Here is a 25,654-nt window from a genome sequence, read left to right as displayed (position 1 = left end):
AAGATTAATTTTATCATTAAATTTTACTTTATTGGAAACGTGTAAAGAAATAATATTGTGTTTTTTCTATATAAAAGTAACATAAAAACACAATGGCAGAATATAAATAAAATATGGTCTACCTTTAGTTTATTGTCTGATACAGAATCTGGCTGAAATTTCCAGTCCATTATGTTTGGCACTTTCACTGGGGGAAGAATAGGAGTTATAGTAGGTTCCTCTTCACCATTACCGACAACAGCAAATGTCCTCCCACTGGAAGATAAACAGAAAGAGCATTGTGTTTCAGTCACAAAAATATTAACACAGCTGAAAACAAACACCTTTGGTTAGAAATTGACCCCACAATTGTATATGGAACCATATTAGCAATCTTAAAAAAAAAAAAACCAAGATAAACACAACATTTCATGCTATTGAACACATGATATTACCTTGTAGCAAATCAGAGCATTGGTCTAGCTAGCTCAGAATGGTTGACTCTGAGAAGCAGCAGATCGTAAGGAGCACAGCATCTTCTGACACCTGCTATCTGGAATCCTTTAACTGGAGTTGCCCAAAATTAATTTTACATGAAAAACATGCACTCTACCACAGAGCCATTAATTGTTATCTACCATGGCCTACAAAGGCACAGTCAATTCTAATTTAATTTGCATGCTGTCAGTAAACATGCAAAATACTGGAGGAGAGGGCTGAACTAAAGGTGAAGTGAAAAGCAAAAACAAAGAGGAGACCAATGGTGCAGTGGGAAGAAAAAAATCATTCTATTCAGTTATAGACCGTTTATGCACTGGGAATTTCACTGCCCCAGCTCCCATGCAGGAGCACAAATAGGAGGCGGATGAGGTGTACCACACCAAATGCTCCCCCGTGTGGGTGCAGGAAGAGGTGGGGTAACCTGCCACAACTAAAACTCCAGCCTGCAGCACAGCATGAAACCTCCAGTGCATAAACGGTCATACTGAAGCAATGTAAGTGAATAAAATATTTTTTCTTCCCATGGCAGTAAACATGGTCTTTTCTATTGAATAATAGAGTTTCTGTGTAATGCACTTCTTGTAGATATTCTGTTACCTGTACCTGAGGAATCGCCTCTTTGCTTACACCCCCAAAGAGCCTTACACTCTAGCATTTCCAACTTTCTTGTGATTCCTGGCCCCAGGGAAACTCACTTGACCTCAACCAGGGTCAGAGCTTTCTGCATCCTGCCCCCCACCTGGTGGAATGAGCTTCAGGAAAAGATCAGGGACCTAACAGAACTTGAACAGTTCCTTGCATTTGGTTGAGGTTGGCCTGAACCACCACTTCCCATGGGCCCTTCCCCTGAGCCTCCCTCCTATGGCACCCACTACAGTTCTGCTCAATCCACTGGGCTATCCGTATGCATTAATTTAATGTTCTCCATATTATTCTATTGTTCTGTTATGTTGCTTGCTGCTTTCACTGTATTATTGTTAACCTAAGTTTTCTGCATTGTTTATGTTTTATGTGAACCACCCTGAGTCTTCAGGGAGGGTGGTATATAAATATAATAAACAAACAAACAAACAAATAAATAAAATAAGCACATTGACCTAGCAAATCCATTAAATAGATATGGGGGAAAATCAGGATATCAGATTTCCATGCTGTGGGTACTATCATAAAGAATCTATTAACGTCATAGTCCATCAGTTAGTTGTATAGCAAAGATAAATGACAAAAATTAACTTTTCAGATACATAGGTATATATAACTAAGATACTGATAGGAAGTTGAGTTTGGATTTCTAAAACTTGAATGGAAATACCGACTTACTGCAGGCATGAGGATGGCAATAATAATAATACTTTTATTTTTATATCCCACCCTTCCCTAGTTGGTTTAGGACAGGTAACATTACATTAAAACATTCCATAAAACAAATTGGTTTAGCACTATAGCACTCAACTTAGAAGATATATATTAAAAAAATCTCCAAGGAAGATTGGATGACAAAAAAGAGGAAAGCAGCACTGTTTGAAATAACCACAGTGCTTCAGAGATTGATAATTAACAGAATAACATTCACTGTATGAAACACCCATCCCTTTACTCAAAATTGGGCCAACAACAAAGAACATCTGATTTAGAATGGTAATGTGAAAATCTTCTGTACCTGGCTGTCAACACACAGTGGATTGGATCATATGGGTCCCTTCCACATAATCATGCACCTGTCAATTCTACATTTGACCACTGAGTGTAGTTTCAAGGATTTAAATATAGTCACTTTAAACAAATACCATATATACTCACATATAAGGTGAGTTTTGCAGCCCTTTTTTAAAGCTGAAAAAGTCCCCCTAGGCTTATGTGTGGGTATTTTAAAAAAGCTACAAGACAGGAGGTTGGGGGAGACAAGTATACTTAACTGAAGAAGCAGATGCAGGAAGAGACGCAGCAAGCCCAGGAGGGACAGTAGGAGGGGAGGGAAGGGCAGTCTCTGCCTTGCCCCCTCACTGACTTAACGAGGCTAGCATGAAGCTAGTATGTGCTGCCGCTTCAGGAAGCTCTGAAGCCTCTGTCTCAGAGGGAGAGCAGAGAGGAAGGAATGGAAAGTAGAGGAAACAGAACTAAGAAGAAGAGAATTGGATAAGAAGAAGGATTGGATATAAAAAGGCAAGAGGGCAAAGAGGGAGGAGGAGGGAAAAGAGGGAGGAGGAGGGTGGGAAGAAAAGGGGAAAAAAAGATCCTGCCCAAAAGGGAAGGGAAGGGGAGGGAGAAAAGCCACTATCCAAACACCAGCCTTGGTTTATATGCAAGTCGATAAGGTTTTCCAGCATTTTGTGGTGAAATTAGGTGCCTCAGCTTATGTGCGGGTCGGCTTACATGCAAGTATATACTGTATATTATAGTTCTCATTATTAAAATGGACCGGACCAGGAGATTTAAGGGGCCAGGAAGGGGAAGGGTCATATAAGTACATCTGTTGTATCAGTCTGCCTAAGAAATTATAATAATATTATCTCATTCATAGACCATTTTGCTACTAGATAAATGAACAACCTCTCTTGTTCAGAACATGTCAATTTATCCCTTGTATATATTCTCTCTCAAAGAGCGATTGCAGAACATAAATACTTTTAGTACCTTTGCTACTTGTTTTCTTGTTAAAGCACCAGAACTGACTCTGGAAGCTTATTTTTATTGTGCTGTGTGATTCTGTGGAAGCTGAGACATGTCACTTACAGTGCAGCTTCATTTGTTGGCTTTCTGTACTCAATGGGGAAGTATTGATTCTCTACTTTGATTAGGTGGCTTTTTAAAGTACTAAAAGTAAGCCCCCCTCCCAAAAAATAAACCAGCCTGGAGACATAAGCTGCGATTTGGCAGTCATTTAAATTATTGAGTGTGAATAAAATGATAGCCACATCCCTTTAGTCTATTCTGCCCATATGAGCTCTCTGAAAATGCAAGTTGATCTGTAATTTTTTTCATCCCCTCAGCTTGTCTAAAATAATATTTTGCTTCACATTTTATTCTGGAAGGTTCTAGCACAGAGCACAGCTGCCATCCCCTTTATCAGAAACAGAACACAGGTGGAAAAGAAAGCCAATGAGTGATCATGTGTTATTTATTTATTTTTGTTTAACACAACTGCATGTGTTCTAAGGCAGCAATCCCCAACCTGTGGGCTGCGGACCACATATGGTCCTTCGACTAATTTGAGGTGGGCCCCGAAGGACGCCTTCTCCTCCCCCCCCCCAGCCCTTTACTTCATCCCCCCCAGCCCTTTACAACACACTTCGGGTGTCATTGTCTCCCATCACTCCCAGATGGGACTATCTCGTTGCAGAGAAACAAGTTCAGGGTTCCCATTGATTTGTCATTGTCATGAGTTAAAATTTCCATGAAAATAAAATGTTCCTTATGTTCATTGTTGTGGCGTGTCTGTATCTTATTTTGAAGGGATGTTTAAACATTATCATAGCGATCAGAGAGCATTAGGGCAGTGGTTGAAAGTAGAGGAGTAAACTACCCTCCCCCACTGGGCCTCAGTAAAAGACGTTGAGTGGTCCCGGTGAGTGGTCCCCAGCATTGAGTGGTCCCCAGTGATAAAAAGGTTGGGGACCACTGTTCTAAGGTACCTTCAGTGTTAGAGGCACGACAGGAGGAAGAGAAAGGTAAATGAAATGCAAATCTGCCTTTGAGATGCAGCAGATTAGGTGTTCTTAGCCATTGTCATAGCATGTGAAGCAAATTAAACTTGACATGGGAACACAGACCACCTCCCGCATCTTTGTCATACAGATCACCTCAGCCCCATTCAAAAAAACCCTGGACTAAATTGCTTGCTTTCATGAAATACAATCAGTGGGGCTAGTTTATTTCCTCAAAGCAACGCAAACTGAAAATATGAGACGGAAATCAGTAGCGACTAATCACAAATATTCCTGAACTACTACCAGTCCAGAGATAACCGTTTATTGACTAAGAAAATTATCAAGGAAATATACTGCTTATGATACACAACACAAATTGTAATTCTGTGTTCACTGGCTGTAGTAAGACTTGCATCTGAATACTATAATTCCCAATACTGATGTTGAGGAGCAGGTTGCCTCAGCCCACTGGAATTAAAAGGAGGTACAAAGCCCCATTGGGTGCTAAAATGACTGGCAGCCAATAGGGAAGCATGATTGTTCAGATTATATTTTAGTTATGAGTCCCACCCTCCTGTTCTGCCAGACCTGTGGCTGAGAGCAGAAAATTAACACAGACAAAATACTAACCTCCCTGTCTGAAAACTCAATTGAGAACAATCTTGAAGAAATCTGGCCAAACACTGACCAAGCCCATCCCCTCAGAAGGATTTTAATTATATGGAGGCAGTTTTTAACCTATTTAATTAATTTTAAGATCAAATTAAATTTATTTAATTAATGTTTTATTGTTTATAATTTTAATCTTGATATTGCCCACTCTGAGCCTGTCAGGAATTTTGGGAATTCCCTCTTTTGGGGTGCCGTTTTGGACTGCTTTGTGATGTCAGGGTGAAGGTTGGTTAAATAGGCCTGGCCATTGACTGCGTAAGTCATAAGTAGTTTTGGCCCCACCTGGATGGGATGATTGTCCAATACCTGGGGATATCCAAAGTAATGTAGGGAAGATCAGGAATAGCATATCATTGGCTGTGCAGTGAGATGCAGTTGGGAAGAAGTGGACCTTGGTGCTGAGCAACATCTTTCTGGATCTGGAAGTAGTTGTGTGACACATAAGGTAAGGGACTGGGGCTGAGTATCTCTTGGCACACTGTGTTCAGATGATTACAAAATCAGCAGAATATGCTGGATGTGTTTGGAGTCTAGGTGGATCTACCAGAAAATGCAATCACAGGAAATCTGCCTTAGCTCAGCTTGCCCATTTAAATATGTTAGCCTATTTAAATAAGACACAGACCAGTCTAATTGCTTAAATAAACCAGTTAAACTCATGTCATTGCCTTGTGTCTTCACTGAATGGTTGCTCGAGACAAAATAGAACTTGACTCTTCCTATAACTCACTATGACGTTCTGAAAATGCAGACCTTGAATAAGTGGGTTGTTTTCTGAGTCTTACTAATATGATAAATAATTTATAATTAATATCATAAATATTAATTGATCACTTTGATACACCATATCTTTTTCTTATTTTGTTATTATTCGAGTTTACCTTCACAATAATCTGGAAAGGTAGGTCACAAAGAAATTAACTTGCTCAGGACCAACTTAAACAAGGTCTTAAAACCTAAATCATACATCCTTATCCATGGTTCCTCTATATATTTGTGAAACAGCCCTCTGGGAGGAGCGTGTCTGGGGTGTCCAAGTTGACCACAGGCCAAACAGGGTGAGGCCATCACAGCTGGCCACAGCCTGATTGGGCCAGCCCCTACACTCACCTCCCTCACAGGGAGCCTATTATGGGGAAAAGAAAGGAAGGTGATTTTAAACTGCTTAGAGACACCTGAAGCATGCTGGGTGACTGTGGATCATTCTCAGTTCCCTCAGAGCTCTCATCCCCATTTCCGTCACAGGGTGACAGTTATAGGGAGAAGAAGGGAAGGTGCTTTTAAACTGCCTAGAAACACCTGAGGCCTGCTGAGTGACTGTGAGCCATTCCCAGTTCTCTGAGACCTCTCTCAGCCCCACATCTCTCACTGGTTGTCTATTGTGGGGAGATGAAGGGAAAAGGTGTTTGTAAACCGTTTTGTGACTCCTTTTGGTAGTAAACAGCAGGGTACAAAAATCCATCTCTACTTCTTCTAAGGTGCAACAGTGAAAGAAGCATGTGGGCTCATAACATTATATCAATAGTGAAAAATTGGAGACAGAAGGAGTAGGGCCACAGAACTGGGAGGAGTTGGTTGCCATGTAATCTCCCCCCTAAGAATAGTCTCCAGTCTGATTTTCCCTTCACCTATCTGAAGACATGGCTCTGGAAAGCTCATCTGTAACCACTATGCCACAATTCCCAAAGGTTAGTTCTCTCCCACATTCAACTAACTTCCCAGACTACAGGTTCTTGACACCCATCTCTCCACACCCACACCCTCATTTGTCACCACACCACCTCAGCCCACCACACAACACACATATTCAACCTCATGCCCTTACAGATTGGACAACCCCACCCCTTACTCTTCCGGCCAAGTTCTCTATCTTAATCACTCTCTTCCTTTCTACCTCCCTCTTTCTTTTCTATTTCTCTACCTCCCCCCTCCTGCTAGCACCCATTGTATCAGCTAAAACAGGCTTTAATTCTAGTTGTAGATATAAAATAGCATTTTAGTGCAATAGCAGCATCATTGATTCAGTGGAGTCAAGGCATCTCAATGGTGGCATTACAGGACAGGCTTTCTCAATGGGGGTTTCATTAAATCTTGGGGTTTCTTGATGACCCCAGAAGATTTCCCTGATTGGGTGGGAGTTAATTAAGTTTTAATATATATATATTTAATTAATGAATTTTCATTTTGTGATAATGAACTTCCATGTTGATCTGCCCCATCAATGGTCAATGATGGGACTGGAGGGGGTGAAAAAGGGAAGAGCCCTGGTCATAAAAATCTTTGCTAGCCAAGGCACATCACATGTGGTAGTGACTTGGATCCAAAGAGGTAAGTAGCCTCATTTTAATTTACCATAACTGCATTGGGGATGGTGGCTGGGAGTGATGGAGCATTGGAAGTCTGTCCCAGCCCTCCTGTGGGAGAGGAAAGGGAAGTGCAGGGGCAGCACAGGTGTGGGTGTATGGGGGAACATCACTTCAGCTTTTGTCCCCAAAACTTCCTGCAATGATCAAGTTCCCCTCAAAAATGGCTCAACCATACTTTGCTAACCTTAAGAAAAAATGTTTGAACAGGTAAATAAATTCTGCTAGCAGCTGGTTACTAAAATGGATCTGTCTGAAAAGACAGAAAAATTCCTTTAGCAACCAGAGACTTTAACTGAATACAAAGGCTGTTTGCAAATGGTCACAAGTTCAGTAGCTCCATAGCCACTGACAAGATATACAGGATATGAGCTTTTCAGGGTATCACTCTTGACAGCTCATACCCTGAAACTCTTGCTAGTCTGTAAGATATTACTGGATTCAAATCCAGTTGTTTTACTGCAGGAAACCATGGCTACCCTTTGAAACTGTGGCCCATTTTACACACGTTGGATAATGCCCATTCACTCCACTTTAGAAGTAGATTTTCCTGTTCTGCATCACAAAATCCAGCTGCAAAAGCATATGGAAAGTGCATTATCTAACATGTGCAGAGTGGGCATGTGTTTTCAGTGACTGACCATTACAACTGACATTTTAAAATTTATGGCAGAGTGAACACTGCTGTACAAAAATGCTGCCATGCTGACCACAAAAATGCTGCCATGCTGACCGCATAGCTCTCAGTGACCCATTATGCAAGGAGCTGGAAATCCGGGATGGCAGCAGCAGGGCAGCAGGGCGGACCTGATTATGCACCCTGCTGCTGCCATCCCAGTGCAGTGCCCCAGAAGACCCATGACATGGGAACATAGAATCTTCCACATTCCAAGGGGTGCCACAGGGGCCAGCAGGGGCTGGGTCGGGCCAGCCCCATGCTTAAGCCCGGCCCTTCGCTCAACCTCCGGTGTCCCTGGAGGGACACTGCATGCCCCTGTCGGCTCTGCGGTGCCATGGAGCTGACCAGGGAGTCCCCCACCCCCAACATTGTGGGTGAGTGGCATGCTGCTCCCCACCATTGTGCAGTAGGGACCCCATTCCCCCCACTCCCCTCACTTACCTTCTTGCTGTTGCTGCTTCCAGGCAGCATGTCAGGCTTCTAAGCCCCGGTGTTGTGCACATGTGTGGGCCACACTACTCCAGGATAGCTTGCATACGCTGGGGGATTCCTCCCCCATGAGTACATGGGAAGCACCGGGACAGGACCAGCAGCAGCCTGGTGTGGCTGCTGCCATGCATAAATGGTCAGTACCTCCCTAGTGATACTGTGCTTTATATACAAGCACATTTGTGTTGACTTTTATCTTTTTTAGAAAGAAAAAACCCCCTTGCATAATCATGACATTTGTGATCAATCACATAAATAAGCATACATATGTGAACAGATGGCATTTTAATTTGACCAGTTCATACTTCAAAAACTAAAATGAGAGAGCTCATATTTCAACATGAAATATATTTTTATACAAAAAAAAACCTAATTCAGCCTACCTTAGAGAAAATATATCAGTTTCTTCTTTGCATGGTGGAAATTCAAGCTTGAAGCTTTTGTCCTTAAAGTTCACAGCAACATCAGCAGACTTGACAGGGAGTTTTACAGTCATTTTGGCATATTCTTCCAATCCTGTCTGAACCAGAGAGTTTTGGATTCCCATCCTGAAGATCATATGCTTGTCCATGCTGATAACATATCATAGCATGATTATGGTTAAAGCTACACACTAAACAGTGATGACAAATCTGTACTACTTTTTAGGAGTAAGAGATTTTATATACTTGGATATTTTATTTACCTTAAAGACAAATCGGTTTTCAATCTAATGTCAGTAAGATTTAATCTGAACAGGTCAGGATTTTGTGGAAGCTCAGGAGTAAACCAGACTTTTGCTGTTAAAAAGGAAGCGTAGAAAATGAATGTGTGATTGCCATTTTTTTTTTAAGTAGATATTTATATGCAATAAATGATTTCTTACTTGCTAAGAAACAGGAGTTACAGACAAAGGATACCATATATAATTTGAATTACCATTCTCTCATTTAGGCAAATAAAATTTGGCATAGTTTGTCTATAGGAATTTATGGAAAAATCTTGAATTTCCTTGAAGTTGCCTGGGGCACAGTATTCCCATTTTTATACAATGCTAATCATTTATTCCTATAAACATCGTGATCCTTAATATCCTGTATCTCACCTGTTTCAGCAGAAATTATTTCTAAGTAAACAAGTTTAGGGTTACAGTTTTAAAGTTTTCCTCCCCCCCACTTTCATAAATTACATATGTTGCCATGACAAAACCTAGAACAAAATCCTAATCAGAGTCATTGTGGCTGAGACAGAGGTTCATACTAACAGTTACTTTTGACATATCCTTAGATATGCTTTTTGCATATTCTAACAGCAGGTGGAGATTCTTCCTAAGGTACAATATAATTTTTGACCCACATCACAGGGTTGGGAATGATAGTCTGCTGTCTTACCATTTCCTGCAAGACTTGTGATAGCAACATGAGTCAAGCTTCTTTCCATTGGTAAACCAGTACCTACGGCCACAGCATAACTGGCATCAACAGATGTTAAAGCTTTGACCCACTGAATGGGAGCACCTCTTTGAAGGCGATGAATAAGGTTAGATATCCAAGAGTCACTGCGTTCTAGGCTGTAGAGTTCCTGCAACAATAAATATACTGTCTTTAAACAAAGAGAAATTGGTCACCACACTCCATGTAAATGTTTTCTCAGGAGAAAGCCTGTCAGTGAGCTTGTAATCATTTGTGATCAAAGTTAGCATTCATTGCACCTGCCCAAACTGTTAAATCAAGACTGTACAAGCACTTAATGAAGAAAAAGTAAAAAAAAAGAACTGTATTTTATGCTTTCGATCATGAATCTGACAGTGCTATCAAAAGAGGCACCTTGTATGCTTCCATAATTGTCTTCACATTTGCTGTTCCAGTGATGATGTTTTGGCCAAACATTTGTACATATCCTCCTACAATGGGTGAATCATGGGGCATCATCTTCTGGTCAGATTGCTGTGGACAGTAAGTGGAGACTCATTAGAATGGTCATAGTACTTCTATGATTAAATCTTTTCTTGATTTATTTATTTAGTCCAATTACCATTTTCAGATGCTTTCTTGCATCGAAAGACCTGTCACTATCATGATCAGCTTCATATCTTTTTTGTAAGAATTCTGCAAAGTTTCTAATTCCGACACCCACCTATGATGGAAAGAAAAACACATTCGTGAAAAGGATTTGTGTACATTATACAAATCCAGGAGTAAATTCATTGCATATTTTAATTGACCAAATTATAGGCTGTAATCCAATCAAATTAATTATAGAGCACATCTAATAACAATTAGAGCACATCTAATACCATTATAAGCCCATTGGCTTCAGCAGATATAACCCTACTTATGATTTCACTATTCAGCCCTCAAAGAGGGTATCTTTATTGGAGTCTCACAAAAATGGTTCATTGCGATTCAATACAACTTAACTGATAATTTAATAAAGAAGGCAGCTGTTATATGCTTTATCAGCTTTAGAACTATGAATGATCCTAATACAGTAAAAGAAGAAGAGTCAAAATGAATTTAAAAACTCTAGGCTATCATGTTCTGGAAGATCCTTAATTAAAAACATTTTTAAAAATTTGGTCTCATGCAAAATCTTATTACTTGAAATAAAGCCATAGGATACTATGAACAGAGGAAGTTTGAGGAGTCCAAGCTTTCCCTTCCTGTACCAATCATCTACAATCTCCATGAAGCCAGTGCTGAAGTTTAGGGGATCCTGAACGCTAAACAACAGGTGTCTGGGAGAAAGTGGGAGTTGTTCACAGAATCTTGGATCTAGGTCTCCAAGGCAATCTACCTACTAATTATAAACATAGACAATTTCTTAAAAGGAGAATATGTCGTCTGAATGGCCCATCTTTACAAAATGCCCTTCAAAAGTTCCAAATGTCTATTGTCATCCTTATCCTTACTAATAAATAATTATTCTTCTGTGATAACATGAAATCAGTGATGTAAATGTCTAATTACCTCCAAAGGAGAAAACTTAGTGCCAAGGATATTTGCATCAAATCTGGCTGACATAAAATTTGGGAATATACTTCCTATATTATTCAGGATGAAAACTTCAGTTGTCACGCCAGTCATAAGAGACTCTGAAAAAGCAAGATAAAAATACACAATAAGTTCTATTAATTCTTCAAATAGCACAGTGCAGAATTGTTCAATTTCTAATTGCACAATGAGTAAATGGCATTTTATGAAAAATAGTCCCAAACCCACAGCTATAGAAGTAATGTAAACTACTGGAGTTTGGTTTTCTGGTCACTTGGTTTGTGCATGTGAAGTTGTACCTTCAAATTCAACATATCTTCTGGTCTATTTGGACCTGTACTAAGCACGTTCCTCTATATAGAAGCAAAACCAGTTTAAGTCTATTGATCTATATACAGTAATTCTGTATAAGAGCATATGACAAAACTGGTTGTCCTTTGTAGGACATGGGTGGCAGTGCAAGAAATATATGTCAAAAGTTAGTAATATTGTTTTTAATTTTTAGATGTTATTGTTTTATTATTTTATTTTTAAACTGACCTTCGAAATCACTCAGGATATGAAGCAACAATAAAATCAACAATTATGGGCAAAAAAAAGGGCCAAAAAAAGGGCCAAAAAATGGAAAAATGGGCAAATGAGAACAAGGTGCAATTTAATAAAGATAAGTGTAAAGTTCTGCATCTGAGTCAGAAAAATGAAAAGCATGCCTACTGGATCAGGGATACGCTTCTAGGTAACACTGTGTGTGAATGAGACCTTGGGGTACTTGTGGATTGCAAGCTAAACATGAGCAGGCAGTGTGATGCAGCGATAAAAAAGGCATATGCCATTTTGGGCTGTACCAACAGGGGCATCACATCAAAATCACAAGATGTCATAGTCCCATTGTATACAGCACTGGTCAGACCACACCTGGAGTACTGTGTGCAGTTCTGGAGGCCTCACTTCAAGAAGGACGTAGATAAAATTGAAAGGGTACAGAGGAGAGCGACGAGGATGATCTGGGGCCAAGGGACGAAGCCCTATGAAGATAGGTTGAGGGACTTGGGAATGTTCAGCCTGGAGAAAAGGAGGTTGAGAGGGGACATGATAGCCCTCTTTAAGTATTTTAAAGGTTGTCACTTGGAGGAGGGCAGGATGCTGTTCCCATTGGCTGCAGAGGAAAGGACGTACAGTAATGTACTACAAGTACAACGATATAGGCTAGATATCAGGAAAACATTTTTTTCACAGTGAGAGTAGTTCAGCAGTGGAATAGGCTGCCTAAGGAGGTGGTGAGCTCCCCCTCACTGGCAGTCTTCAAGCAAAGGTTGGATGCACACTTTTCTTGGATGCTTTAGGATGCTTTGGGCTGATCCTGCGTTGAGCAGGGGGTTGGACTAGATGGCCTGTATGGCCCCTTCCAACTCTATGATTCTATGATTCTGGCCTGTCTATGATTCTGTGATTCTGTGAATTAAATTTTAAAACAATTACAGTTATATATAAACAATCCCCTCAAAAATTTCTAGACAGAGGAGTCTTCTAGTAGAGAATTGATCTTCCAGTTCTCCAGTTTTGGTGGATATTATTGTAGGCCTTGACCTGTGTTCCACACACAGTGGAACAGCTCCATTTTACAAGTCCTACAATATTCACTAAGGTCCTGCAAGATCCTGATCTCTCTGAGAATCTCATTCCACCAGGCTGGAGCCAGGGTTGAAAAGGCTCTGGCTCTGGTCAAGGCCAATTTCACCTGCTTTGGGCTGAGGATCCTGAACAAATGTTGACCTGAAGATTGTAAATCTCTTGGGGGATTATAAGGGAAAAGGTGGTCCTGCAGGTATGCTGGTCCCAGATCATTTAAGGCTTTAAAGATTAACCTTGAACTTGATTTGATTTCCAATCTGGAGCCAATGTAGCTGAGAACGCACTGGTGTTATATATGCTTTCCACTGAGTCCCTGTCAGGTTCCGTGCAGCTGCACGGAGCAGTCTAAGGACAGCCCTGTGTAGAATGAGTTGCAGGTTTAATCTAGAGGTGACTGTTGCATGGATCACTCTGGCTAGGTTTGGCTTTGAGAGATGGAGAAAAATGCCAAGCAGATTGTTTTCATGATTTGGGCTTCCATTTATAAGAAGGGGTTCAAAATGACACCCAAGCTGTTGACAGTAGGTGCTGGTATTAATTGCATCTCTTCAGCACTGGGAGCTGCATCACCCATCTCTCTTCATGTCAGCCCAGCCTGAGGACCTCCATCTTAGCTGGATTCAACTTTAGCTAACTGTGCTCGAGCCAATCCACCACAGCCTCCATGCATCTGGCTAGGTTGCCTGGGGTTGTTGACGGATGGTCATCCATTAACAGAAAAAGCTGGGTGTCATCTGCATACTGATGATACCCCAGTCTGAAGCTCTGAAATGAGTTTAACAGCATCAGGGACTGAAATAAGGAGTTTGAATTTGCAAGAATAGACACACAGGCTTATTAATAGCCTTCTTGCATGGTATTCTATCACCAGTGTCCTCTGAAATTCCCCAGAAAATAATTCTCAGCATAGAGAATGCATCTTTAAAAGTGATGCCCAGACAGATAGATCTCAAATCTCACAAAGTCAGCATTATGGTTCAAGTTGTTCAAAAGTCATCATTTGCTCAGGATGGGTCGGACATGACTTCGCACCTAACAACAACAATTTTGTATGCTGTTTTACAGTTCTATGGTTGTAAATTTTATGTTTTCTATGGTTTTATTTTATCTTATTTCTCATAAACTTGCCTTTTATACTTTGTAATGGCCAAAGGCTATATACAAATAAATGAATAGACACAGAAACCTGAGCATCAACTGGGAGGCTAACATCAGTTAGGCGGTAGGAGGCTTCCTGGGTTCTACCATCCTAAAATTAGTCATTGGCAGAAAATAATGAGGACTTGAAATGACTGCTGAAGATGGTTAAAGCGGAAAGTGCCAAAGCAGGACATCAAGCTAAACACCAAGAAGACAAAATTAGTGACTACTGAAAATTAATATAAGAATATAATTGAAAACAGAGAACTTTCGAACCACAAAGACAAAACTGACACAGTCCTATCTAGAATAGTCCTGCCACCCAGCAATAAGATCTGCACAAATCCTGCAGTCGCAAAATATTGATCTAGGGAATCAATATCCATCACCTGATATCAATATCCATCACCTGATAAACACCGATGAGAGGCCCACAGGCTTTGACTTGCCATGCAAAGTATGGAAAACGGCAAACAGAATATGATCAGGCTTTGGTAGTTGTCCAGACAGTGAAGAAAGCTGACAGGAAGAATGGAGCGGCACAGACTTACCGGTGCCGCTTGTTGGCTGGAGGAGGGCGGGTGGAGGAAGCAGTGGCTCAACGCTCCTCACACGGGGTTTGGGCGCGCCCCACAGCAGCAGAAGGCGTGTAGGTCCTGGGCGGGGCTTTATCGTCCTGAGAGGACGTTAGCCGTTGCTTCCCTGCCTCTGTCCGGTAAGGCTCATTCACCTTGTGTAGCGCCAACCCTCCATGGGAGGTTTTTTTTATTAAAGCTGTGGCCATTTTTAAGCCAATACTTGAGTCGCATCTTCCTTCCACCAAATCTGGTCTCGTACCAGCCAATGTAAATTAATTTGAAATGTGGTATTGGAGGAGAGTTTTACAGATACCAAAATGGCAAATAAGTAGGTTCCAGATTGTCAAATGATGTCTGAACTCTCTATAGAACCTAAATTAACTAAACTGAGACGATCATAGTTTTGTCACATTACAAGAAAACAAAAGTTACTGGAAAAGAGGAAGACCCAACATGAGATGGACTAACTCCATCAAGGAAGCTACAGCTCTCAGTTTGCAAGACCCAAGCAAGGTTGTTAATGATATGGTGCTTTGGAGGTCAGTTATTCATAGGGTTTCTGAAGTCAATGGGCTTAGAAGCATGAAGTCTTGATGAAATCAATGCATTCTGAAGCATGTAATTCTGCTTAGGATGTAATTAATATTCTCTTGGGGAGATTTATTCCTTGCAACATATTTCAGCCTCAAGGACCTCCCAGATATCTGTGAGTAGTTCAACTACAGGGGGACACAGATATTTTTAGGGATGAGCCCAACAGTTCTGTTATGCCAGCAACTGAGTTCTGGTTGTCTTCTGACAAGAAAGGAGTACTTCACTCACAAGAATACTTTCTTTCTTGAGATTTATACATAGATTTGAGAAAATGAACCAATCACCTCTTCTGGAAAAAAATGTTTCCTATCTAGATAAATGGAACAGCATAATAGCAACCAAATGAAACACAAAAAAGTCAAAATTAACTCTCTCTGTATCAAAGCCTGGCTCTTAATTTTTATGAAATGTTTATGTCTTTGTTATTATTGCCCAAGTGTACAGTGCTACTTGTGTGCTTGGACAATATAAAAACACCCCCCGACCCTTTCAAAACAACCTGCCATGAGATAAAACTGTATTGTTTTCTTTTTTAAATGATTTACATTAATGCTATTTATTTTATGATGAACAAAACAAAAACGGTCAACATATGCAAGCTACAATATTATGTGTGTTGCGACACATAAAAATAAAAATGGGACTTTTAAAGAAAAACAACAAACCCTGTCTTTAAATATATAATACACATATATTTACATTTCTGTGCAAAAAAAAAAAGAACACCACAAAAACAGCTAATTGAACATGAATTCCTAGGTTTTAAAATGAAAAACATGTTGACTAGTTTTGTGAATTTATTCTTCAAATACTTTTCTAGAAGAACACCAGATTATGGTTATGCATTTCACTCTGGTAATTATTTCCTGTAGTTTAGAAACACTTCTCCCCACCCCCAAGTCTGTGATAAACTCAACATAGACATTTCATGATCATCATTAATGTCAAGCTATGCTACAGATATGTCACTATGTTACTTTTAGATCATGATGCTTGATTTTGAAAATATTATACTGCCATTTAAGTTTGAACCAACTGACTTGCTTGCAGGAATAAACAATAGCCAGATGTCTCTTACCTTTGTAAAAGCTTAGGAGGAAAAATTTGCCAGCTGCATACTTAGGCTCTTCATATTTTGAGCTTACCACATTTAGAGCCATTCGGCTGGCAGAAGCCCTGAGGGGAAAGAACAAAAACAAATCTTATAATGTTTCCTTTTGTTATTGCTATTTGATACCTCTTCTCCCTTTTAAAGGAAGCCAGTGTTCTTATTAATCTTACACTGAACGTAGATCTGGAGCTGTGCTGGTGGCCAGCGTAGTCAGGCTAGAGATGACAAAATGTTCCACTTGTGCACTGGGTTCATTGTCCAGAGATTTAGCCAAAATCATTAAAGCAGGAAGATCTGGTTTGGCTGAAAGCAGACTCATGACAGCAACTATTCGGGTTGAATAAGGAAGCTGCTTGTTCAGGAATATATGCATACTAGTGCGTCTTACCTGCAAAAAGAATGTAACAAATACACCTATCAGATCTGTCCAGAGCTGATTTCTCTCTATAAAATTAAAAGCTGCTTTGAACTTGCCGGGGAGCATCTCATTTTTCCTCTTCCACTTTTCTTCCTCTTTCCCTTCCCGTAAATCCCCATAGGCTCTTCCTGTTTCTTGTTTCCTTCTCTCCTTCCCACCAACCAGCTCCCCCATCCTTTATCTGCCCCATTTCAGTTTCAGATGCCTGTTTCTTCATTTCTTCTCTCGGCATTGTCTTCATGGGAAACCTTTTGCCAAATTGTGTGTGGTGCTGCCTGAGTCATGTTCAGCTGTGGGGTATGGAATGTGCAAGGATTTCTGGAGGGTACCTCACTTTCCCTGTATCACCTTCATACACTATTTCCCCTTTCTGTCCTCTGACACAGGGATTCCCAACTCAGGGGGGGTTTGTGGGAGCTCTGAAGGGGGTCTGGGAAACTCTGAAGTGGCTTGGTATTGGGGGGGGGGAGTCCAGGCTGTATTTTCAGCTCCTACTATTCTTTCTGGCCAAGTGATGTCACTGCTAGGGGTGTGGCAGGGGGCATGGCCAGCTGACATCACTTCTAGTGTTCCTCAAAGTCTGAAAATTTGTTTCAGGGTTTCCTCCACTGTCAAAAAGTTGAAAAAGGCTGCTATGGCACCTTTGTATGCTCACATATTCATGCTTCTGTTTCTGTCCTTCTTACCTACAAACCACCCTACTTTTTATCTGTTCCCATCTCCAGCTATATTTATTATTTATTTTATTCTTTTATATCCCACCTTTCTCTACAATGGGGACTCTAAGTGGCTTAAATCATTTTATTCTTCCATTTTATTCTTCCATTTTATTCTCACAATAACCCTGTTAGGAAATTAGGCTGAGAGTACGTGACTGACTTCCACAGCAGAATATGGATTCATACATAGCTCTTTTAGATTTTAGTTGTAACGTCTAACGGCTACATCATACTGGGTGGGAAGGGTGCTCTTGAACACTAACAAACAGCTATTTCTGTGCCTAGCACACAAGTCATGTGGTAGCATTGCTGCTGGACCTGGTGCTTGAATGGGCCTTGGGTGCATGTGTACCTGAGACGTTGCTTCTAAAGCGTCTCTATCCTAATACTATTATTCCTTGGGAAATAATTTTTTTGTTATGATGGTAGAGAAATATGTCTGATGCATTCACACATACATAAATGTTGCTTTTGCTTACCCATGTGGGATCCTTATTGGCAAAACCTTTTAGACACAGCATGGCAATTTGCTGAATGCGGAGTGTGAGAGGGGAAGTTGCAAATCCTGGCAAGAATTTAAGGATGGATTTCATGATAGATTGGTGCTGGAGATTTTCATAGGCCCGCAAAAGTAGGATAATATCATCTTCATTAGGCTTGCTTAGCACTTCATTTGCAAAGTCTTTCACAGGCTATAAAAAGAAATAATGGTTTAGCCTTCAGAACACTGGTACCGACAAACCAAACCAAAAATGTCTATATAAATCCGGATTTTACTGACCATGAACAGTGGCGTAGGAATTAGAAATGGGTATGAAATAAGAATGGGGAGATGTCTGATTCTTCTTGGATCTGGATATGCATTTGGATGCACAAAAACATGGTCATTTGCTCTGGCACCACTTCTGCTTTCTAATTCATACAGTCTATGTTACTACACACTCTCTTTCTGTAGTTCATGGAACTCAGGGCATTGAGCTAATGTTAAATATACTGCATTTCCAAATACAATATAACAGTATGAATAAATTGCTTTAGAGAAATTTCCAGCAAACCAAGTAGCAAAAACAACAGACAAAAACATGAAACTTGTTAAGGAAAATAAAAAATATAATAAACAACAAAAGCCGTGGAAAGTGCTAAGAAAGATTGCCCTCCTAGTCTTCCCATCATTTTAAATTTTGAAATTCTGATTTCAGAATCATTAGCCATAAATCAGTAGATTGTAGATAAAATGTTTTATACCTTGAGAACTGAATCAGGGCATTTGTTTAAGTCAACACAGTGTCTGTGACATAGTGATGCATAGGCAAGAAGGCTAATTCTGAAGAGGTAATCATGTGGGTGTTTATGAACCGCTCTCAGGAAGGACTGAAGAGAGAAAAGTTAGCCGTTACTACAAATAACATCAGGAAACAAACACATTTCTGTCCATAACATCTGATTCCACGTATATATATATATGTATCCATACTACCCACATCATCTTATTTTACAAGACTGTAAAAACTGCTAGGATTGTGTGTGCGCGTGTATGCATGTATGTGTATGTGTATAAAATATAATATAAGGCATAGTGCAGGGGGTTGGATTAGATGACTCATGAGGTCCCTTCCAACTCTATTATTCTATTATTCTATGATTCTAAGATGTTATGGGTGGTATGGATAGAGCCCTGGATGACACAGAAGGCTTAAAAATCAAGCAGGCACTAGACTCATTGAGATGTTTTAAATTCTAGGAACAGTATTGATACTCCAAGCCAAGTGGAGAAAAAATCTTAAGTAATCCTTTGCTTATTTTTAGGTCATTTTTTTTCTTTTTTACTAATGTTATGTGGTACACAAGCTTGTTTAAGGATATGAGATTGCACTTATGCTTTGTACAGGAGACTATTGTTTGGTCATCCATTTCTTTGCTTTATACCCAGGTCGTGTTGTAACATGTTTAATGATGATAGTTTTTAAAGACATTTTCCTTTTTCACAAATTCAAAGCCCATGCAGGCTTAGGAAAACTTGCCTGGGAATCTAAAAGCAGTAGAAATGCACTCTCCCAGGAGAGAGAGAGAGAGAGGGAGAGAGAGAGAGAGAGAGAGAGAGAGGTTTCTCTATCACTCTCATTCATTTTCTTATACATTTTAATATAAATTTCTTCAGCTCAGTCTACTGGCTTCTATAGATGTGAGAAAACAATTGTTCCCACCATGATCTTAAAGAGAAAACACACTTTTCTCAGTAGGCAACTTATGAAGCAGATCTCTTCTTCACATGTCTATAAACTACACTGAGGATTTTCTTTTTGCTGTCAGCAGTATTGGGTTAGATCAGACCAATGTTTTGCTAAGTAAAGTATCTGATTTCCCTTTGCCCTGTGATCCCCATAAATGCCTTGTTGGGACCAAGGAACCCCTTGCAGACTTAAAGTCATGCAAATCCATGGGTAAGATTCTTTCTTTTCCCATCTATGGGAGGATTCAATCCATTTTGTCTACCTTCTGTTTTATGTTCATGTATAGTACCCCCACACCCAGACCCAGACAGACCTGATTTTGTCAGGTCTTGGAATTTAAGCAGAGCCACCCTGACTAGAATTTGGGTGGGAGACCTCCAAGGAATATGAGGTTCATGATGACATCACTTGTCTTGAAAACCTCACTGGGTCACTGTGACTTGACAGCAATTTCTAACAGCATACAATGCCCCCCCCTTCTCCAGTCACTGGGTAAAACAGCTTTTTAACTGAAATTTGAAACTTTAATTATGTAAAAAAGTTGAAAAAATGCCAACATCACCAATCAAAATATGCAAGGTCTTTTTTACCTTAGCTTCTTCTATTACTTCAAGAGATGGGCTGCTGTAATGGAAACTTATGATCACAATCTGTGCTGCTTCAAGGCTGGTGATTTCTTGCTGCTCATATTTGTGTTTCAATAATCTGATTCCATTGGGACTATCAGCAGAAGCAATTACATCCCAAAAAATGCGCCTATAGGAAAAGAGACAATAGTTACATTGGGGTCTCCATCCTTCTAATTTAGAACTGTTTTAGTTATGCTTTTTCTGGAGCAAAAGGATTTATTATAATCATTTACCTGCATGCTGACTGGCTCGAGCACTTTTTATATACTGATTCATAAAGTTCGTAATCTGCTTTGTGCATATTTTGTGTAAGCCGCTGGAATTTCCTTGCACAGTCTTTTGAAAGATTCTCCCACATGTGCTGTGTCAGATATTGTAGATCATCCATAATCTGTTAGAAAGGATTTTTATTTTGAACAGAAATAACATGTCAGACATTAGTCCCTGCCATGGACAAAGCATATGGGCATGGCACCCAAGTTCCAAGTGCATTTCTAGCTTCAAATTCTACCTGGTGTTCAAGTTGCTTGACAGGAGTGGTAAGCTGCTGTGAGTCATCACTAAACTGTAATGCAAGTGATTTACATTCCTCCATGTTGGTTGGAAGCATTTCTGGGCTGTGTTGCTCCACTTTGATCAACTGAATGTTTTGTCTGCAATAGGAAAATTCAGTTATTTTTAAAGCAAGTGTAAGTGCTTTCTGTGACTTTGTATTTCTGTCTGCCACTAGCCAGATACAGAGCTCATGACAGCATATATGGCTCTGCCATCCACCATTTTATCCCCATAATAATAATATCCCCATAGGCTGAGAAATAGTGGTACTCAAAGTTACCCAAAGAGTAGAGATTTGAATCAGGTCCCTGTTCCTTGTGCATCCCTTTAACCATACCAACCACCTCTGACTTGGAGTCCTGTAATGGGACTATACATTGAACCTTTAAACAGCTATAATCATAAACTGACCATTTATAATTTTCATTCATATGTGTATACATTATTTAAGTTTTGTCACTGATAGTTACAAAATATGTTTTCTTAATATATTGCCTTTCTTACCTTTCCTCCCTCTCAGTATTGCTGTAATTATTTATATTTATCTCTTTCATACAAACAGTCGAGAGCATCAATAGTCTGTAATGTGATGTCCCTTTATAAACATCTGTAAACTGCTCAAGGAACGGTATAAATAATTTGCTGAAGCAAACGGGGGTGGGCCGAGTCCAGGATAGGAAACAGGGGTCATTGGCCCCTAGGCCCCAGACTGACAATTGGAGGGGCCAATAAGTAAGCATGAAGCACCTTCAGATTGGGCCCTCACCAGTACAGACCAGAGTTCCATCCAATCAGCCCAGCCAGGGGCAATCAGGAGACATTGCTGCCAGTCTGCTCCTGACCACCGCAGGGAGAGGAGGTCAGAAGGGCTGACAAGGGGGATGAGAACAGAGGCTTGGACAGGCTGCGCCAGCCCTTTTCGCCCCAAGGCTGTCCTAACTGTCATGTCCAACTATAAATTGCCTCAGAACACTGACAGAGCTGGCAGGAGGCTAGTGAGTGCTCTCCCTCCACCTCCCTTCAGGCTTGTTGGGAAGGAGCTTTTAACAGCCCTTGACTGAGGGGAGGAGGCATTTCCGAGAGCAACGCAGGGGAGCCTCAGGGCATGGGGGTGGGCATTCCTTGGGGGGGGGGAATTTCTCCTTCTGCCAAATGGCTGACAGGGAGGCCACAGAAAAGCCCCTTCACAATTAAAATACTGCTCTGGCCGGGAATTAGATGCAGCCAAGCCGTGTATTTCTTCTTTGCAACTCTCTGCAGATTTAAGGCCACTGCACAGCATTATTCTGAAGACAAAACTGGATGCTGTTGCAGAGGTTCTTTTGTCTCCTGTTTCATCTGCACAGTAGGCCTCTGTGCAGTAGGCCTCAAGTCTTTCAATTCAACAACAACCTGTGTGGGAGGCCTTAGATGTTTCTTCTCTACCACAACCCTGTCCAAACCCTTTCTGCCTGGGGGCTGATCTTTATTCTATGAAGATGAGCTGTAATCCCAGGAGCTCTCCAGGCCCCACCTGGAGGTTGGCTACCCCTGGGTTGGAAATATTCCTGGAGTTTTGGAGGTGGGACTTCAAAATCGTACAATGCCTCAGAGTCCAGCCTTCGAGGAGGCCGTGGGTGCGCTTCTGAGCCCGGGGGAAGGTCGTGACACTGCCTGGGGGGAGGAAGGAAGCCTTCCTCCAGCCCCAAAAGCACACATAGCACCCATTGTATTTACAAGTACAACGGGTTTGGTCCCTAGTGACTTATAAATCTCATAATTATGGAATTGTATTTGAAATACATATCCAGATTGCTTAAATTCAGAGATCATTTTATTAGCATTCTTTTCAAGGGAGCTTCTTCTCAGATGGTTTCAACACTTCAGAGTAATAGATAATGGCATGCAGGTCTGTACATCAAATTATGTTTGTTTTGAAGATATTTATCAGATAATATTGCTCAGAAGTAAACTAATCAGAAACTGCCAACTTTGCTATCAGACATTTGGGTTTTGTTGAACATGTTTTGGATTTATAGCTGACCACAGCTTTCTGGGATAATATAGAAGTTTATGAAGTGAAATGTGAGCAAAAATGACACTGTAGATATTGAGGGTTAGTCTTGGTTAGGGAGTTTGACTAGATTAAGATTTCAATAGGATAAATTAAAACCATTTGTAACATTGGATCATTTTATACAACAGTAAAATACCTGGCCTCCATGACAATACTTCCTCCATTCATCCCATTAAATGGCATATACTGATGGGTTTCTGCAACGTCCACTTGATCGATTACAAATCCCTCTTGTGTTGGCTTGAGAAAATAGCTAGATGTAATGCCAGCTTGAGACTTCTTCTTTCGTGATGAAACAAAGAGAATGGGAACAGGAAATAGTTCATTATATATGGTTTTATAAAACCAGAACTGGTCCAGCAATAGCGATACAGAACCTTAATGTACTCTTGACCTCTCAAATGCCATTCTTTCTCTAGAGCAGTTTGCCCTAGATGGAGTGTGGGATAAAGTACACATTAGATGTGACTCAGTCATACATTCACATGGAGACTTAAAAACTTCTCTGCCACTCTGTGAATCTCCAAACACTGCAAGGGGGAATGAGAGACTTGAGTCTTCTTTTGTGTGCAGCTGAGAAAGTGGGCAGTGGGGGTCAGCTTGTTCCTTTCTCAGGCTCCATGTGCCCTGACTGTAATATAATAATTTCTGTTCTTGTTTGATTATGGTTGTGAAGGAGTCTGTCATTGGGGCTGAGGCCTAAGACAAAGGAATATTAATGTGCCTTAATGTTGTAGCTGTTTTTTCACTTGGTGCTAATTGTTAGGAGCAGGTCTCCTATTCTTGAATGAGACCTTAGAGAAAGCTCCTGTACCTGAATGAAGAAAAACAGATGTATGTATTTGTGCATGTTCAGGGAATACTTTCTTTAGATGAATAGGACAAAAAAGGAGATGCAAATAGAGGACCAACAGTGAACTGATTAAGGTCTTCACAGTTCAGTCTCTTTCTCTTGCATGAGGCACTCCTTTGTAAGAGTGCCTCATAGCCAGTTGTTGTAGTCTACCATACATTTGTAAATAAAGCAAATATCACAAGGCAACCAAACCCACACAGTTTTACCTATGATACTTAATCATTGCTTGGAATGGGGAGGAGTGCATATCCAATTTAATTAGATATGATCTAGAAATCATATAGGATTTTGCCATCAAAACTGGGTCACCTCCCTTCCGACTGATTGGTGGATCATATCTGTGGGACGTCTGAGGGGAAGTTTGACAAATTTTGCCTTATATTTTTCCAAGCTAATAGGCTAAGAGCCCACCCAGTATACTGAAAATAAAATTGGCCAAGTTTTTCCTGGAGCACTGAAAGTGACTCTTTGGGATGTTTGCTTAGCTCTCTTCGAGCTTTGCCCCCACATATGTTATTAGTCTGTGTAATAGGGCAATATTAATGCAATTGTTTGCAACCAGCTGCTTATGTATCTGCTTGCATGTTTAGATTTGGCTTCACAGTAGTGCAGATCAAATTTATCATGGCCATGGAGTAACCCTCCATTCACTTTACAGGGTATCCAGGTATCCTACTATGATGGGCAATGTCTGCTGGCAGCCCATGCTTTCCTATATTGCTCCATCAGCTACCGGGATAAAATAAATTAAAAGTGCTATCAGCTTGACAGCATTACCATAGAATTGCTAATGATTCCTACAGCAGTGTGGTGCCAGTTCTACCTTTCCCCCAGAAGTGACATAGCACCATTGAAATGGCTGGCAATGCTACTGCCTGACTTACCTCTTTGCATTCTGGGCATGGAGTCGTATATGTAGCACCAACAACTTTTTCCACTCTGTTAAGGCAATCATTCAAGTTTTTGGATTTCATCACTAACATTCGGTTTGCTTTCTTGCTGTCTGAAATAGTATATGTTGTGTTGCAAAGCCCTTCAATACCATTCTGCAAAAACATTAAGCATCCATTGTAGAATATAACTCCACTTTTAAATCACCCATTTCTTTCTTTTGTTGTCAGAGACTCAAACACCAGCTTCTAAGGAAAGTTCACTCAAAAACCACTATAGAGTCAGTGGACTCATGGCTTGGCCCACTAGAAAGTTCTTCATTCCATTCCAATAAAACATATTGCATATAAAAGCATAATTTAACATTTTAATTAAAAATGTGGTGAAATAAGCTGATCAGTCAAAAATAAGCCTCAAAACCAAGAGATTTCTGATTTTTGGCTGGCAGTTTTCTCCTCAAAATCCCATTACATCTAATCTACTGCTTACACATTCCTCTGTTAGAAGCTTTAGAATATGAAGGGAATGGACATACTGTAAAAGAAACAATAATTAGTTATTTCTTTCTAATTAGTTATTGTTTCAGCACTAAGGAGCCGTAACCATCTTCCTAATATTAGTAGGTTTCATCCAGATCTATAATATAAATGTGTATTTATCTGTACTGCAACCTCTGTATTTTGCATAAGGTCTACTTAATTTAAGCTTCATTTTTCAAGGTGACTTGTATCTGGAGTCTTCTACATGCCTCAGAATGCTTGTTAGCTAAGATGCTGGTTTGCACTTATCTAACATTAAATTATAATGTGCATATGTTGCATTGGAAGTGACACTTTCATAATGGTAGCTGAGCTACTCACATGTACTGTCTCTCACCATTCAAGGCTTCCACTCTTCCCCAAACAAACTACCTGTGGGTGAATTTCATAGGCGGAACTGTGG

General features: G+C 40.4%; 1 protein-coding gene across 4 annotated transcripts in view; it reads right to left on the bottom strand.

Moving 5' to 3' along the window:
• Positions 1 to 25,654, bottom strand: part of LOC143835503 (vitellogenin-1-like) — a 49,246-nt gene that overhangs the window by 17,342 nt on the left and 6,250 nt on the right. For 2 of the 4 annotated variants that reach the window (XM_077333235.1, XM_077333237.1), the window contains exons 5-20: positions 24,706 to 24,867; positions 23,102 to 23,247; positions 20,866 to 21,007; positions 20,588 to 20,745; positions 20,316 to 20,481; positions 18,740 to 18,865; positions 17,974 to 18,186; positions 16,528 to 16,745; positions 16,325 to 16,422; positions 11,279 to 11,403; positions 10,344 to 10,445; positions 10,136 to 10,255; positions 9,701 to 9,890; positions 9,016 to 9,109; positions 8,714 to 8,902; positions 123 to 255 (exon numbers count right to left, since the gene is read on the bottom strand). In XM_077333235.1, the coding sequence (XP_077189350.1) occupies positions 123 to 255; positions 8,714 to 8,902; positions 9,016 to 9,109; positions 9,701 to 9,890; positions 10,136 to 10,255; positions 10,344 to 10,445; positions 11,279 to 11,403; positions 16,325 to 16,422; positions 16,528 to 16,745; positions 17,974 to 18,186; positions 18,740 to 18,865; positions 20,316 to 20,481; positions 20,588 to 20,745; positions 20,866 to 21,007; positions 23,102 to 23,247; positions 24,706 to 24,867 (2,382 nt within the window). The remainder of the gene's footprint in view (positions 1 to 122; positions 256 to 8,713; positions 8,903 to 9,015; positions 9,110 to 9,700; positions 9,891 to 10,135; positions 10,256 to 10,343; positions 10,446 to 11,278; positions 11,404 to 16,324; positions 16,423 to 16,527; positions 16,746 to 17,973; positions 18,187 to 18,739; positions 18,866 to 20,315; positions 20,482 to 20,587; positions 20,746 to 20,865; positions 21,008 to 23,101; positions 23,248 to 24,705; positions 24,868 to 25,654) is intronic. The other 2 variants (XM_077333236.1, XM_077333238.1) reach the window with 1 other exon arrangement.

The sequence above is a fragment of the Paroedura picta genome, chromosome 4 (genome assembly GCF_049243985.1).
Source record: "Paroedura picta isolate Pp20150507F chromosome 4, Ppicta_v3.0, whole genome shotgun sequence".
Classification (NCBI taxonomy): domain Eukaryota; kingdom Metazoa; phylum Chordata; class Lepidosauria; order Squamata; family Gekkonidae; genus Paroedura; species Paroedura picta.
The sequence above is the reverse complement of the archived record's forward strand: the minus strand, read 5'-3'. Positions and strand labels throughout refer to the sequence as shown.